The 13041-nt window shown below is 38.1% G+C and overlaps 2 protein-coding genes across 3 annotated transcripts; one reads left to right on the forward strand and one right to left on the reverse strand.

The window, feature by feature from the left end:
* Positions 1-439: 439 nt before the first annotated feature.
* Positions 440-4776, reverse strand: LOC109049864 (actin-related protein 2/3 complex subunit 1A-like). The gene is made up of 10 exons (XM_019067537.2): positions 4631-4776; positions 4150-4230; positions 3752-3856; positions 2656-2878; positions 2440-2547; positions 2152-2358; positions 1889-1964; positions 1206-1399; positions 1003-1093; positions 440-881 (listed from the first exon to the last, which is right to left on the reverse strand). Exons 2-10 carry the CDS (start codon positions 4211-4213, stop codon positions 876-878), a joined length of 1074 nt encoding a protein of 357 aa, XP_018923082.1. The 5' UTR covers positions 4214-4230; positions 4631-4776; the 3' UTR covers positions 440-875.
* Positions 4777-5871: 1095 nt separating this feature from the next.
* On the forward strand, positions 5872-12809 carry LOC109049922 (cAMP-dependent protein kinase type I-alpha regulatory subunit-like). Of its 2 annotated transcripts, none has more exons than XM_042719910.1 (11): positions 5872-6017; positions 7620-7802; positions 7904-8071; positions 8208-8299; positions 8397-8458; positions 8540-8586; positions 8677-8835; positions 8920-8980; positions 9140-9261; positions 9456-9537; positions 9723-12809. In XM_042719910.1, the coding sequence occupies exons 2-11, from the start codon at positions 7629-7631 to the stop codon at positions 9893-9895; spliced, it is 1140 nt and encodes a 379-aa protein (XP_042575844.1). In that variant the 5' UTR covers positions 5872-6017; positions 7620-7628; the 3' UTR covers positions 9896-12809. The 2 variants fall into 2 exon arrangements, with proteins under 2 accessions (XP_042575844.1, XP_042575843.1); XM_042719909.1 differs by having other exon boundaries at positions 7623-7802.
* The last annotated feature ends 232 nt before the right edge of the window (positions 12810-13041 follow it).

A 13041-nucleotide genomic window follows, 5' to 3' on the forward strand; every position in this document is an offset into this window, starting at 1 on the left:
ATATGTATAAATCTAAATTTCAAGAAATTGACCCTTATGACTGGTTTTGTGAACCAGGGTCACATACATTAAGCTTAAAAACATTCCAAAAATCCATTCCAGTGTTGCTGTTTGTGAACGTTTTCTGATGACGTTTAATTAAAAATTGTTTATTGAAATGTCATGCATTCCAGTTCAGTTTATTCCATCAATTATGTAGCTTTTAAAATATTATTTAATATTAATATATAATTTTTTTTTTCATAATTTTAATGCATTTATTAAAAATAAAAAAAATGCATAATTGTAGGACAGTCAAATAATTTTATTTATATTTCTGCTGGTAAACTTTCTTCTCACCACATCGGTTTAATGCTCTGATGGCTCATAGCTTTTTGCATCTAACAATCTTCTGCAGTGCTGCAGCAAGAGAAAAAAGAAACAAAATCACACAGTTTTTAATAATGATTTGTTTATTAATTTGTTGCTTTGTTTTATCAAATCGAGAAAGAAAGAAAAAATGCACAGATTTTTATTACATTAGCAGCATATTTGGAGTAGAAAATTTGCATTTATGATAGTCATTGCATACAAGGTTAATTCTCTTTTTGGTGCTAAATAATCATTTGCTTTTTTCGGAATCAACTATGTACTTTCAAACATTCCCTGTTAAGATGAATTAATACTGCATGAAAATGATTTGAATTATAAACACTATTGCATACAATACGTTTGGGATCGGCCATCCCACCACAGTACATCATAATAAAATCAACAGGCTTTAATCACGTTTAAGTGTAACTTAAAGGCTAAAAAGTGTCTGAGAAAACAAACAAACTTAAAAAGATGGTCCCCGATTATTACTGTTTTCTGCTCTTTCCAGATCCCATGGTGTTTCAGTGCTAAAGATCAAATCAAAAAAGGAAAACATTTAATACTTTTATTATAAGTCATTAGGTGACTGCTAAGACAATGTATTGTTAAACAGCACTATCAAAATATTGTTTCATGGCAATACAATACCTTAAAATCCCAGACAACCATGGCACCATCTAAGCCCACACTGCTGAATTTCTCCACCTTGGCTTTCGGCCCTTCCAGAATACATAGCTGACTACAGTAGAAATAAAGTCTTAGCAAACTGCAATGCAATTTCACCTAAATGTGAACACAATGCAAAAGGTGCTAAAATAGACTGTGCTTGCAGACGTCAAGCCTTATATTACGTGATGCTGTTCTGGTGCAGACTGCCCAACCCAGTTTCTTCCTCCTCAGTAGTCGCTTTTTTGTCCAGATTACGGAAATGCTGCATGGCAGACATGTTGCCCTTGGAGCTCTGCTTGGGGATGTCCACTTTCTTCACAAACTCCAAGCATCCAGGACCCTTGTATGAGAACTGATAAGGGCAACAGTCGTGGCCCTAAAATCCCCACCACAGACATATGCACAAAAAGGTATTAATATTAAACAGAGTTAGAAACGCACTATGGCAAGTCCGAATCCAATGATCATGTCACATCAACTGAGATATCTTCATGTATTATATGTGTGCTTGATTCCATGACAGTTGAGGTAAAATATAAATATGCCATCTGAAAGTTGTGGTTTGTGGTCAGTTTGTGTGTAAATGTATGTTTTTGACCAACTTTTATCACTTTTTACGCCATTTCCATTTACGCAAATCATCACCAAAGTCATCAGTCATCACCGAAGCTCTCTCTATTTTCTAGTAGATTATTAAACTGTTATGCTGCTAATATATTTTGCATTTGTTTGAACTCACTGAAAACATTTTAACACTGCAATGCTTCATCTTAACCCATTTTACATTTTTTTTAGGCAGATAAACCATGGAGACCAAGAATTTTATACTTCATTAGGAAACGGTAAGTGATGAAAAATTCCTTACCGCAGCTACAATCTCAGCCTCACTGACATACAGCACGCTCAGCAATGGAAGATGTCCTGTTGTCAGCTGAGTAACCCTGCAATGCACAAAAATTCATATGTAGGCAGTCTAAAAGTGACTGGTAAAGGTCATACTGTGCATGTTATTAATTTCAGGCAGCAAACTCCAGTGGTATTCAATTATTTTAGTTTGATTTACTTTCTGTGTATATAAAGAAATGGAGCTCTACAAAGCTAATTGTTATTTGCAAATGTTGGTATTACTCTTTTCCCTGTGTGGCATCTGCTACACTGATGGCGCTGTTGTGGCTAACCCAGGCCAGAGTATCACCAGATGGAGAGAAACAGACACTGTGCACCCAGCCACCGCACTCTTTATACTCCAAAAGCACCTCTCCAAAGGGCATTTTGGATCCCCAGGGTGTCGGTCCAGGCTTGTCCTCAATGTCCTTGATATATGCAGAAAAAATTCTACACCAATAAAAAGACATGTGTTACCAACAAAATGGTTTGCAAAGCAGCATGGTGTGAAAATAGTCTGAATATTCAAACCTGCAGTTCAGGTCAGCTGAGCCAGCTGCCAGCAGTATGTTATTGGGATGCCAGTCTAGACTCAGAACAGTGGAGTTAATGGGTTTCTTGATATGCTTACTCAGCCACCTATAGAGTCAATCAGAAACAGAGATTGCACAAGAGATGTGGCTATGGATGAGATAATATATGTTTAGTAACGGCTCTCTCAGTTAGTGTAGAAATAGCAAGTCTCACCAGTCATTCTCTTTTTCAAAGTAGCACACTGAAATAAGTTTAGCCCCACTTCCAAGAGCAAACTTGTTCTCAAGAGGTGACCACTTGACACACGTGGCAGCTCGATTAATGCGAACCAGCACCAGCGTTGGCTTCCAAACCCCATCCTTAAGGGTCCATACATAGGCATTCCTATCTGAGGCACATGTCACTATACGGTTGGACTCTGGGGCCCAATCAATCCCTAAAAATGAAATCAGTTGTTAGAGATGTTTTTTTTTTTTATCGGGATCTATATGTGTTGTAAATATTTAAATCCAGTGCTATAAAATGGGGTATATATCAAATGTTACACGAACAAATCAGAAAACAGGTCTTAACACATCTGATTGTTGGAGAAAGTGACAGCAGGAAGAACTGATGCCAATATCTATGGATGGATGAGGTAGTCAGCTGACCTAGCTAGTTGTTTTTATTGTTGGTGTTTCATTCAGTTTTGATATCTGAATCTTAGTTAGTGAGAAAACTTTTAGATATCAGTCTGCAAGTGTTTGCTATACTCATCTTCGGTATGTCATTTGAAGGCATCTTGAATAAAATAAATGACCTGAACCGGAAGAGACAAGACCTGTTTTACAGAATACGGAAGTTTGTTGCACAAAACCACTATTGCGCAGTTTTAGTAAATGGCAGATTTAAATCTTATCAAAATTTGTGATGAAATCAAAATTCATCTCTTTTGCGACCTATTCATCCATGCATAATTTGTTTTGACATTGTAATTTTTAATCAAAATGTCTCTCAACAGTAAACCCCTCCCTTTTCATACATCTGCAAGCTTGCATTCAGATACGCCTTCATCCAATCAATAATAGTGGATTGAACCTTTTTCATTCGGATGTATGTCACAATACAGAAGAAAATGTCTGTCCCTATATACTTCTTTCATCACGACTAAGTTCCAGTTATTATAAAACTCCGTTGTAGACCTGCACTGTTTACAGTGGTTTAGGTAATGCCTTTGATTGGTGCACTGAGATAATGTTTGTTTTATGGGTCAGTCTCACAGTAGCGGTGGGTTAATGACTAATGTGGCAGCTATTCTCTTTTGTCTTACCTGTGATTCGCCCACTGTGTTCTGTCAGTTCATGAATCTTAGTCCATTCCTTTCCTTGCTTTTGGTAAATGTGCACAACATTGCTGTTGGGACTTACTGCAATTTCTAATAATAAAAAATGATATAATATTATTCTTTTAAAGATTTATGCACATAAAATAACCCTGAAAAACTGTTCTATTGGAATTTCTTGCAGACAATGTATAAAGCAGCAATATTACAGCAAGTTCATAGCAAACTGATGATTCATATGAAGAAGTGCAGCTTTTCTCCCGAAGACAATCTGATATTTCTCTGAGTAGATTATAATGGATGAAAATGGAACTGCAGGCAGCAACATTAAGAGCCTGAAGGGATGTAATTTATATTGAAATGTAGCTCAACTAGTTTGCTCTTACGTGTCCGGTCTTTGTTCCAGGCGTGACAGGACAGAGGCTCCAATCCAAAGCTATAGAGGGACATGTTTCAACAGGGAGACCCTGGAATGCACCGCAGATGTTAGGAAGAGCATGCAATCATGAAAAAGGAAGACAGAGTGTTGTAAGCTTGGAGTTCTCCACCCAGATCTTCTTGATTGTCATTTTTCTAAATGGTATAATTTCTCCATTTTCATTCACATGGTACATTATTACTACACTCACATTTTCCAAGATATGGAATCATTACCAAAACACAACATTTTCATAATTGCAAGTGAATTAAATTAATTTTGCAAACACATTTACAGTGTTCAGTTCTACTAAAGAGTCATTCTTCTCTATTCAGTACTTATTAGAATATAGTTAGTTTACAGTACATTGGTATGACTGAGCAGTGATTGCAGATTTGTACAGCAAACAACAACCCTACCTGACTATGGAAAATTAACTACGCCCTCACCTTTATCTCTTCCTCTCTTTTCCTAGATAGTGATATATCCTATATCCTTGTGCTGGAGAGCTTTTGGAAGGCTACGTTCGTGGACTCTGGGCAGTCGACACGAATGAGGCTGAGCAATTGTAGGAAAGGCTGCAGAGGCAGCAGGGAGGAGATAAGAGAGGGTGTGTCTTTATACTCTGGTACAAGCACCTGGCCTGTATGGTCTTATGAAAATGGGTTATATTTTAAAAATACATCAATTATTTTTTCACTTAAATGGACAGTTCCCTCAAAAATGAAAATCCCGTCATCATTTACTCACCTTAATGTCGTTCCAAAGCTGCGCTGTCTTCTGAGAAGATATCTGGAGAATATCTGGAGATATCTGGAGAATTTTCTTTGTATCCCATACAATAGAAGTCGATTTGATTTGGCTACAGATATTCTTCAATGCTCTTTTGTGTTTGACAGAAGAAAGAAAGTCATGCATCTTTGGGACGGCATGAGGGAAATTAAATGGTGACAGTATTTTCATTTTTGGGTGAACTATCCTTTCAAATTACCCTTCACTTCTTATGTTGCGTTTTATCTTGAGATAGTTATTTCTGCTTGCATTATATTATCCTTTGTACGTCAGTATGGGTAAAAGTATCTGTTTCAAATACATAAATAAATGTATATGCTGAACTTACGAAAATTAACCATGGTTTTACTACAAAATAAAACCAAAAAACCATTGTTGCTATAGTTAAACCACGGTAACCACAAATTAACCATGGTTTTGCTACACTAAGCATAGTTTAACCATGGTATTTTGTAGTAAAACTGTGGTTATACAAGTGTTAATCAATCACTGATCTATAATATAGTAATAGTAATAGTCATTATAGATCAGTGTAATCAATACGCCTCAGAGATATGTTGGTGTTACTGGTAAAGTATTCGTTTTGTTGAAGTAAAGAACACAAATTCAGGGGTGGTTATGACCCTGGTTGAATGAAGTCAACACTAGGATTGGGTTTATGTACAGACACTAGACCTTTTCAGCTCTCATCAGATCCAAATCACACAGGCTCTCAGTTTTAAACACATGGAAAATAAACACTGTTCTTTTGAAATTCAGTGTCACGGCAGGAGGACTGCAAAATAAAATCTGAACACTTAGCACATCGTGTGAGTCAGAATGTAATACATTAGCTCGTCTGATAACCTCTCAGTACAAAAACAAGGCCTTGCCCTTTAAGGTTGTCAGGGGTAACGGGCTTCCCAGATCGAGGCGCATTGACGTCAATCGTTGTTTGTGATTGGTCATAACCTTTTCCGGTGAGGCATCCATCCATCCGAGGACTGTGAGAAAGCCAGGGTAAACGGAGTAAAACACGTCGACAAACTCATCGAAGCGACTCAGGTATGAATCTTTAATAGCAGAAGTCTTCGCGGTAATAGTTGTTGACATCGATGCGTGAGCTGACGGCCTCGCAGCGAGGTTAGTGTAATGCCGTCGGCTTCCGTTGTTGTGAGACTGTAGCTTGCAAGATGGCGCGTTTCGCTTCTCGACGAAACGGGTTTCAGAAAACACAGAGCTGCAGGAGGCTTACGCTGCTTAACGTTTACACACGTGCTAGGTAGCTTGTATTTACAATGTTATGTTTCTTCTGCATTTAAACAATGTTTTGTTCACACGACCGATTAGCGTTGAGTTGAGAAACGCCTGTGGGGATGCGAACTGCGAGTGTTTTGAGCTCAGGGGCCCCGACAGGGACTAGGGGCCACAGTGTGCCTGTCTAAATGAAACACTGCTTAAAAAAAATAATGTGTTACTTGAGAGAACTTTCTGTGATTATTAGCTTGATCACTGAAGGATTTATTAGAAATATAGGAGACATGTTTACTGTTGACCTTTGTGCAGTTTGGCAACTTATTATTTGAAATTGTTTATTGTTGAATTGGGTTGCAGCAGCACTATGTACGGTTTTTTTTTTATCACTGATACTTTGTTTTCATTAAGATATGCTCACGAGGTCAAGTTTTTTTTTTTTTTAACCAGAAGTTTCCCACAGTCATGGAATTTTAAATTAAATTAGTTATAGAAATGGAAAAACGTATTAAAAAGACGTTCATATTTGTATAATGGAAACATTTCTATGCATTTTGTTAAGTTATAATTTTAATCCGTTGGAAAATTCTCTTTTCAAAATAATTTTTACTCCATGTCTTGTAACGGCGGATGGACCGGACGAGTTCGTTGGTCAAAATGTGTGGGAACCTTGTAACCCTGAGAAACATGGTAGGGGTGTAATTTCACATATTTATATGTGTATAAATGTAAGAAGTGATTTTAACCACAAGAACATCTACACATGATCATACACGGGGGTGTGTGTGTGTATGAGAAACCACTAAAGTGTAAATATAATATAGTAATTTTAAACAAGAACTAAAACAAATCTATTATATGCCTAATTACATGATTTCTGTTCATACACGGGGGTGTGTGTGTTTTTTTGTATGCCTAATTGAATTTTTTGTATGAATGTTTTTTATATTGAATTTGTTTTATTAGAGCGCAAGTCTTGTGGTGAACAGTTAAACTAAGTGCATCTTATTTCGCTGAAAAATAATGGTTTGTCTTCATAGTCTTAGTCAACATATGAGAATTTGCTTCTCCTCTGGAATGATGTTCCTTCTGTGATGACGTCTGTGTGACGCATGAACAGAACATCCGCTCGCCTTCAGCTGTCAGTCTGCTGCGAGCTTGAGATGGCCCCGCCCTCAGTGTCCCATTTCATTTAGAAATACGTCGCAAAGTTGCTTGCAACTTCAGATTCAAGAAGACTTTACAATGAAATTTGTGAAAAACTTCATGGCGTTACACTTTAAAGGGCATGATGACTGTCAGATCTTTACACTTCAGTGCAAAGAGTTGGTCTGATGATGTTTTTGGTTCGTGAAGAAGGACTGGATTTGCTCCAGATCCGTTGGGTTTCATGAAGTGCATGTGTCGGGTCAGCAGGTCAGCATGGCGTCCAGCAGTACGAGCAGTGAAGAAGAGAGGAGCTTGCGGGAGTGTGAGCGCTATGTGCAGAAGCACAACATCCAGCAGCTGCTGAAGGACTGCATTGTGCAGCTGTGCACTAACAGGCCTGAAAGACCCATGGCTTTTCTCAAAGAGTACTTCGAGAGGCTTGAGAAGGTCAGTCATTTTTCATGCTCTTAGACTCAGTTTTCTTTAGAAATGTTCTTTACTCTTGAGAAGTAAGTTCCAGTGCCTCAATTGTTGTTTATGTGTGTCAGGAGGAAGCGAAACAGTTGGTCAGCCAGCAGAAGTCGAGCTCTCGCTCAGACTCCCGTGAAGATGAGGTTTCTCCTCCCATGAACCCTGTGGTTAAGGGCCGGCGGCGCCGCGGGGCCATCAGTGCAGAGGTCTACACTGAGGAAGACGCAGCATCTTATGTCAGAAAGGTAACTTTTCATTTGCGTTCATACATCATTCTTTAAGAATTTTTCTATGATTAAAATAATCTGTTGTGCTGAATTCTACATTACAACAGTACAATGGCTCTTTAGTTAAAACAATAGCTTTTGCTGTTTTTCACAGGTTATTCCTAAAGATTATAAAACTATGGCTGCTCTTGCTAAAGCGATTGAAAAGAATGTGCTTTTTGCGCATCTTGACGACAATGAAAGAAGGTGACACATTTTAAGGGTTTTTAACACTTGAAATATTCAGTGTTACTTATACAGTCTGTTGTCATTGATTGGAAACGACTTATTTTACTCTTCACAGTGACATATTTGACGCCATGTTCTCAGTCACTTACATTGCAGGAGAGACTGTGATTCAACAAGGTAAGGCTTCTTTTTAGGAGAAGCTGAATGTGTAAAAATAAGACCAATAAATCGACTGATGTATCGTGTTTCTCATTTCAGGGGATGAGGGTGACAATTTTTATGTTATCGACCAAGGTGAAATGGATGTAAGTGCAATGCTTTCAAATTAGCGATGAGTCAGGATGTAATATAATAATGCATAAATGGTAAAGATATTGATGGATATATTTTGACAGGTGTACGTCAACAATGAGTGGGTGACCAGTATTGGAGAGGGTGGCAGTTTTGGTGAGCTGGCTTTGATCTACGGCACTCCCAGAGCAGCCACTGTCAGAGCAAAGACCAACGTCAAGCTGTGGGGAATCGACAGAGACAGCTACAGGAGAATACTCATGGTTGGTGTACTACTTAACTGATTCTTTATTAGTTATTCACTTTTTAAATTAAAGTGATTTATCTTGATTACTATCCGTGCTTAGGGAAGTACTCTGAGAAAGAGAAAAATGTATGAGGAATTCCTTAGCAAGGTCTCCATTTTGGGTGAGTTTGATATTTTGTCTGCCATAAATATTTTTTTTTATGTTCTTTTATTTTATGTATATTTGCAGGTTGTGTCTTTGTTTGTGTGTGTGTGTGTGTGTGTGTGTGTATATATAATTTGCCTTTTGTGGTGATAACATGCTAACATTATGTGAGCAGAGTCTCTGGATAAATGGGAACGGTTGACAGTTGCTGATGCCCTCGAGACGGTCCAGTTTGAAGATGGCCAGAAGATTGTTGTGCAGGGTCAACCAGGAGATGAATTTTTCATTATCCTTGAGGTAATTAAATCTATTCATTTTTTTCACACTGTTCTCATCCGTCAACAAGTTTTTGTGTTAATTAGAGTCATATGGTTTTGTATACTTCACAAAAAATGTAAATAATGGTGAAATTGTTGTAGAAAGTGTAGCCCTTAAACTTCAGAGAGACGTCCTGGAAGAACAGACGCATTGATTCTGGCTTGTGTCCTCAGGGTTCGGCAGCAGTCCTGCAGCGGCGGTCGGAGAATGAGGAATTTGTAGAGGTTGGAAGACTTGCACCGTCTGACTACTTTGGTAATTGGTTTTCTTTACTTTCTGTAAAATCAGTCATGCCGCGTATATTTAAACGTATCCCAGAAATCCCTTTGCTAATGTAATTACATATTGATTCCAGGTGCAGTGTCCATTAGTGCACGTTAATGTGTTTGTTTGTTTCTCTATGGCTGTTTTCTGATTTCCCTCCATATGTGTTTCAACAGGTGAGATCGCTCTGCTCATGAACCGGCCTCGTGCAGCCACCGTGGTTGCTCGCGGCCCGCTGAAGTGCGTAAAACTGGACCGTCCGCGGTTCGAACGCGTGCTCGGCCCCTGCTCAGATATCCTGAAGCGAAACATACAGCAGTACAACAGCTTCGTGTCTCTGTCGGTCTGAGGCGCACTAGGCTCTTTCCTCCTCTATTGCAGGGTCCACCAATGCAAATCCGCTTTATTTTCTTACTTTTCTTTATGCATTTTCCAACACCCAGGTGCCCATTCACTTCAGTGTTCTCTCTCTCTCTCTATCTGTTTTTTCGATTTGTGCCGTACCCTGTCGCGTTCATATCCATCCTAGATTTACCATAAGGCTGATTGTTAGTTTTGCCTGAGAAACGAGCCAATCATTGTGCCACAGATGCCTGTCATGTGAACAGATGTTGAACTAACAAGGTCTGTCAGGATTGTCTCTTTCCTCCAAATTGCTTCACGTTTCTGTATAACAGTGTTTTGAATGAAAGAAAATCAGTGGCAGGGTTGACAGTCATGTAGTGTATCTATTCAGTGTGTGATGATGTATCTTAATTGAGGCATCGAGTTTCAAAAATCAGTTTTCTCTCGCTCATTTCAAGCATTTGAGTATAGGGAAGCCAAAGGCATAAATCCATGTGTGTTATGTTGTTTTATTGGGGGTACTGAAGTTAAAATGTCACCATGTTTATCGTGGTGATTAGCTTTGCTCTTTTATTGTTATAGCTGCACATATATAGTGTATGTAAATGATTATATATTAGAAGTAAATGACCATAACCATATTTTTTTGCACAGTTTGACATCTATATACACGTGTGTGTGTGTGTGTGTGTATGTGTATATATACACATACACACACACACTTTATATGCGCCTGCTGTTTTTCATTGTGGCATTTGATCCCATTTCATTGGACTTTTTCCTTTTCTGTTGGATGTTTTGTTCTCCCTTCATCCTTCATGCTACACATAGGCTTGCACTGGACTCTTATGTAGAACACAACAAGATTTTAGACAAATCTCCTTTTAAAGTTGAATTTTGTTTAGCATTTTCTCCCTTCTGAAATGCCACCTTCTGCAAATGCTTTTATTTGTTTGTTTCCCCCACAAAAAGGTGACGTTATCTTGTATTCAACATTGTGTTTAACTACAGAAAAAAATTACAAATTTTTGGTTTTGATTTAATTGTTAAGAAGAGTTCCAGAAATGTAATGGTTAATGAAATCTGACCGAGTCTGTGAGGATCCTTGGTGACCACTTGGTGACCTCTTTAATCAAGTGAAGATCCCATTAGGTTTTCTTTCTCGATAAGACCTCGATGTGAACTGTTTTGAAATCCCATATGTCCCCCCCCCCCCCCATCCCTTTCTTTCTTTCAACAGGGCAGGACTAAGAAAAATAGTTTTAAAATGATCAGTGTCCTTTTTTGATTGAGATTTAGATTATTCTCCAAAGTCTTAAACAGGGACAGTATTTACCACTTGTGTTGAGGTCATGGTGTCTTAGGGTTAGGATCCATCATAGATCTGCGATCCACTACTGCCACCATCTTAATCTCTTATCAGATATTGTTCTTCGGGTTCTCTGAGTTGTGTTGTATGATTTTACTGGGTGGTACAATAGTGTTAACTGTTGCTGAAGGTAGATTTTAATAGTCACACAGAGAAGCTATTGTATTATTTGAAAACAGTTGATGTGAATTTTAAATTAGTGTATTTTTGTTTTCCACACATCTTGTGTTATGTAGTTATACAGCTGTCCAGCTCCTTTATACTGCAGACTCAAGCTAATTTAGGCTTTGAAAAGTGCCTTATTTCTTTACTTTCATAGTGCATAGCCAACAGACACTTCCTTGTAGTTTTTTCCCCTCCCAATTCAATTCATAATGTCAGCTTGTTACCTGTATTATCTGTAAACTACAATATTTTTTTTCATCGGTATATACAGATACCCTTAGCAGTGTCATTTGTTTAGACTTGAAACTCCAGTAATTAAGAGTTTATTTAACTGAACTGTCCCAAAATTGCTTTGTTAATTAAAGAAAGGTGCAAGTGAACTGACCTAGATTTTGTGTTTTTATCCTCACGGTTTGACTTTGTCCTACTGACCACATGGAGGAATTGTTTTCTTTTTACTCTCTGACGCTTGATTTAAGAGGCTTACTGCATTGTCTCTGCAGTTTTCTGGGAAAAGATGCTCATTCACGGATTCTGCCCCTTTGGACTGGATTATAATTTCAGAATCAGTCAAATCTTGGTGCTGTAGCTTTAAAGACACAATCTGCACACTTAAGGATACGTAAAGAGTAGCCTTTGATTAACCGTTCTACTGTCTTTTCACTGAGTGGTTTATGCCTTATGATGGGGTTGAATAAATAAACATGTTTAAGTTATTTATATAGCCCTTAATGTAAACTGTGACACCATTTCTTAGGCATAAAATTGCTAAATGGTGTACTTGTTATTGCTCATATATGCATTGCTTTGTTCATTTAACTTCATTTGGCAGTGCGGAATTGATCAAATGAACCATACGTCTTTCCCTGTTTTCTGTAAAATGCATAATTTAAACTTTCTTGTAATTCACTCCCTTTTATTAATAAATTAAGTGATTTGTTCCACCTTTAATTAAATTTTCTGCTTACCTTTATTAAGATTTATTAACAATTTATGGCCCTGTTTCTTGAAGAACATTCACTGATACGCTAGAAGTGAGTTTGTATTACCACCCTTTTTAAGTTTGCTTTTCATTCCCTGGTTGTGACTGCCAATGGTGTTTTCTTCTGAAGTTTTCAGTGAAATTGTGTTCTAGTATGTACAGAGGAATTGATATATTTGCTCGTAGGCTTTGCCATCAAGGCTTAGAGACTCCTGTTCATCCATTCTTCAGTTGGTTAAGCCCTCAGCACAGAAAGCTGTAAAATGTCAGAGGACCATTTTTCTATTATTCTTTTTCTATAACTGTGTACGGTTTGATTTCATTGGATGTGCTCCAGTTGTAAACCTTTTGGTATAGATTGTCCCGATGGCAGGTCAAGCAATAAAATGATTAATTCTTGAATATGTAAGTGTCTTGTGTTTCCTGTATTGAAAGTGAAAAATGAAAGTGAAAGTCATGACATTTGTCAAGTATGGTAACCCATACTCGGAATTGGTGCTCTGCATTTAACCCATCCAAGTGCACACACACAGCAGTGAGAAGTGAACACACCGTGAAACACACACCCGGAGCAGTGTGCAGCTATATCTCCAGCGCCCGGGGAGCAACTGGGGGTTCAGTGCCTTGCTCAAGG

Source organism: Cyprinus carpio, chromosome B3 (assembly GCF_018340385.1).
Source record: "Cyprinus carpio isolate SPL01 chromosome B3, ASM1834038v1, whole genome shotgun sequence".
Taxonomy (NCBI): domain Eukaryota; kingdom Metazoa; phylum Chordata; class Actinopteri; order Cypriniformes; family Cyprinidae; genus Cyprinus; species Cyprinus carpio.

Coding starts and splice junctions, on each gene's coding strand:
- LOC109049922 (XM_042719910.1), top strand. CDS start 7,629: ATGGCGTCCAGCAGTACGAGCAGTGAAGAAGAGAGGAGCTTGCGGGAG. Junction 8,981..9,139: donor TAGCAAGGTCTCCATTTTGG/GTGAGTTTGATA, acceptor TTATGTGAGCAG/AGTCTCTGGATAAATGGGAA. Junction 9,262..9,455: donor AATTTTTCATTATCCTTGAG/GTAATTAAATCT, acceptor TTGTGTCCTCAG/GGTTCGGCAGCAGTCCTGCA.
- LOC109049864 (XM_019067537.2), bottom strand. CDS start 4,213: ATGTCCCTCTATAGCTTTGGATTGGAGCCTCTGTCCTGTCACGCCTGG. Junction 2,548..2,655: donor TTTGAAAAAGAGAATGACTG/GTGAGACTTGCT, acceptor TTGACTCTATAG/GTGGCTGAGTAAGCATATCA. Junction 1,400..1,888: donor AGGCTGAGATTGTAGCTGCG/GTAAGGAATTTT, acceptor TGGGGATTTTAG/GGCCACGACTGTTGCCCTTA.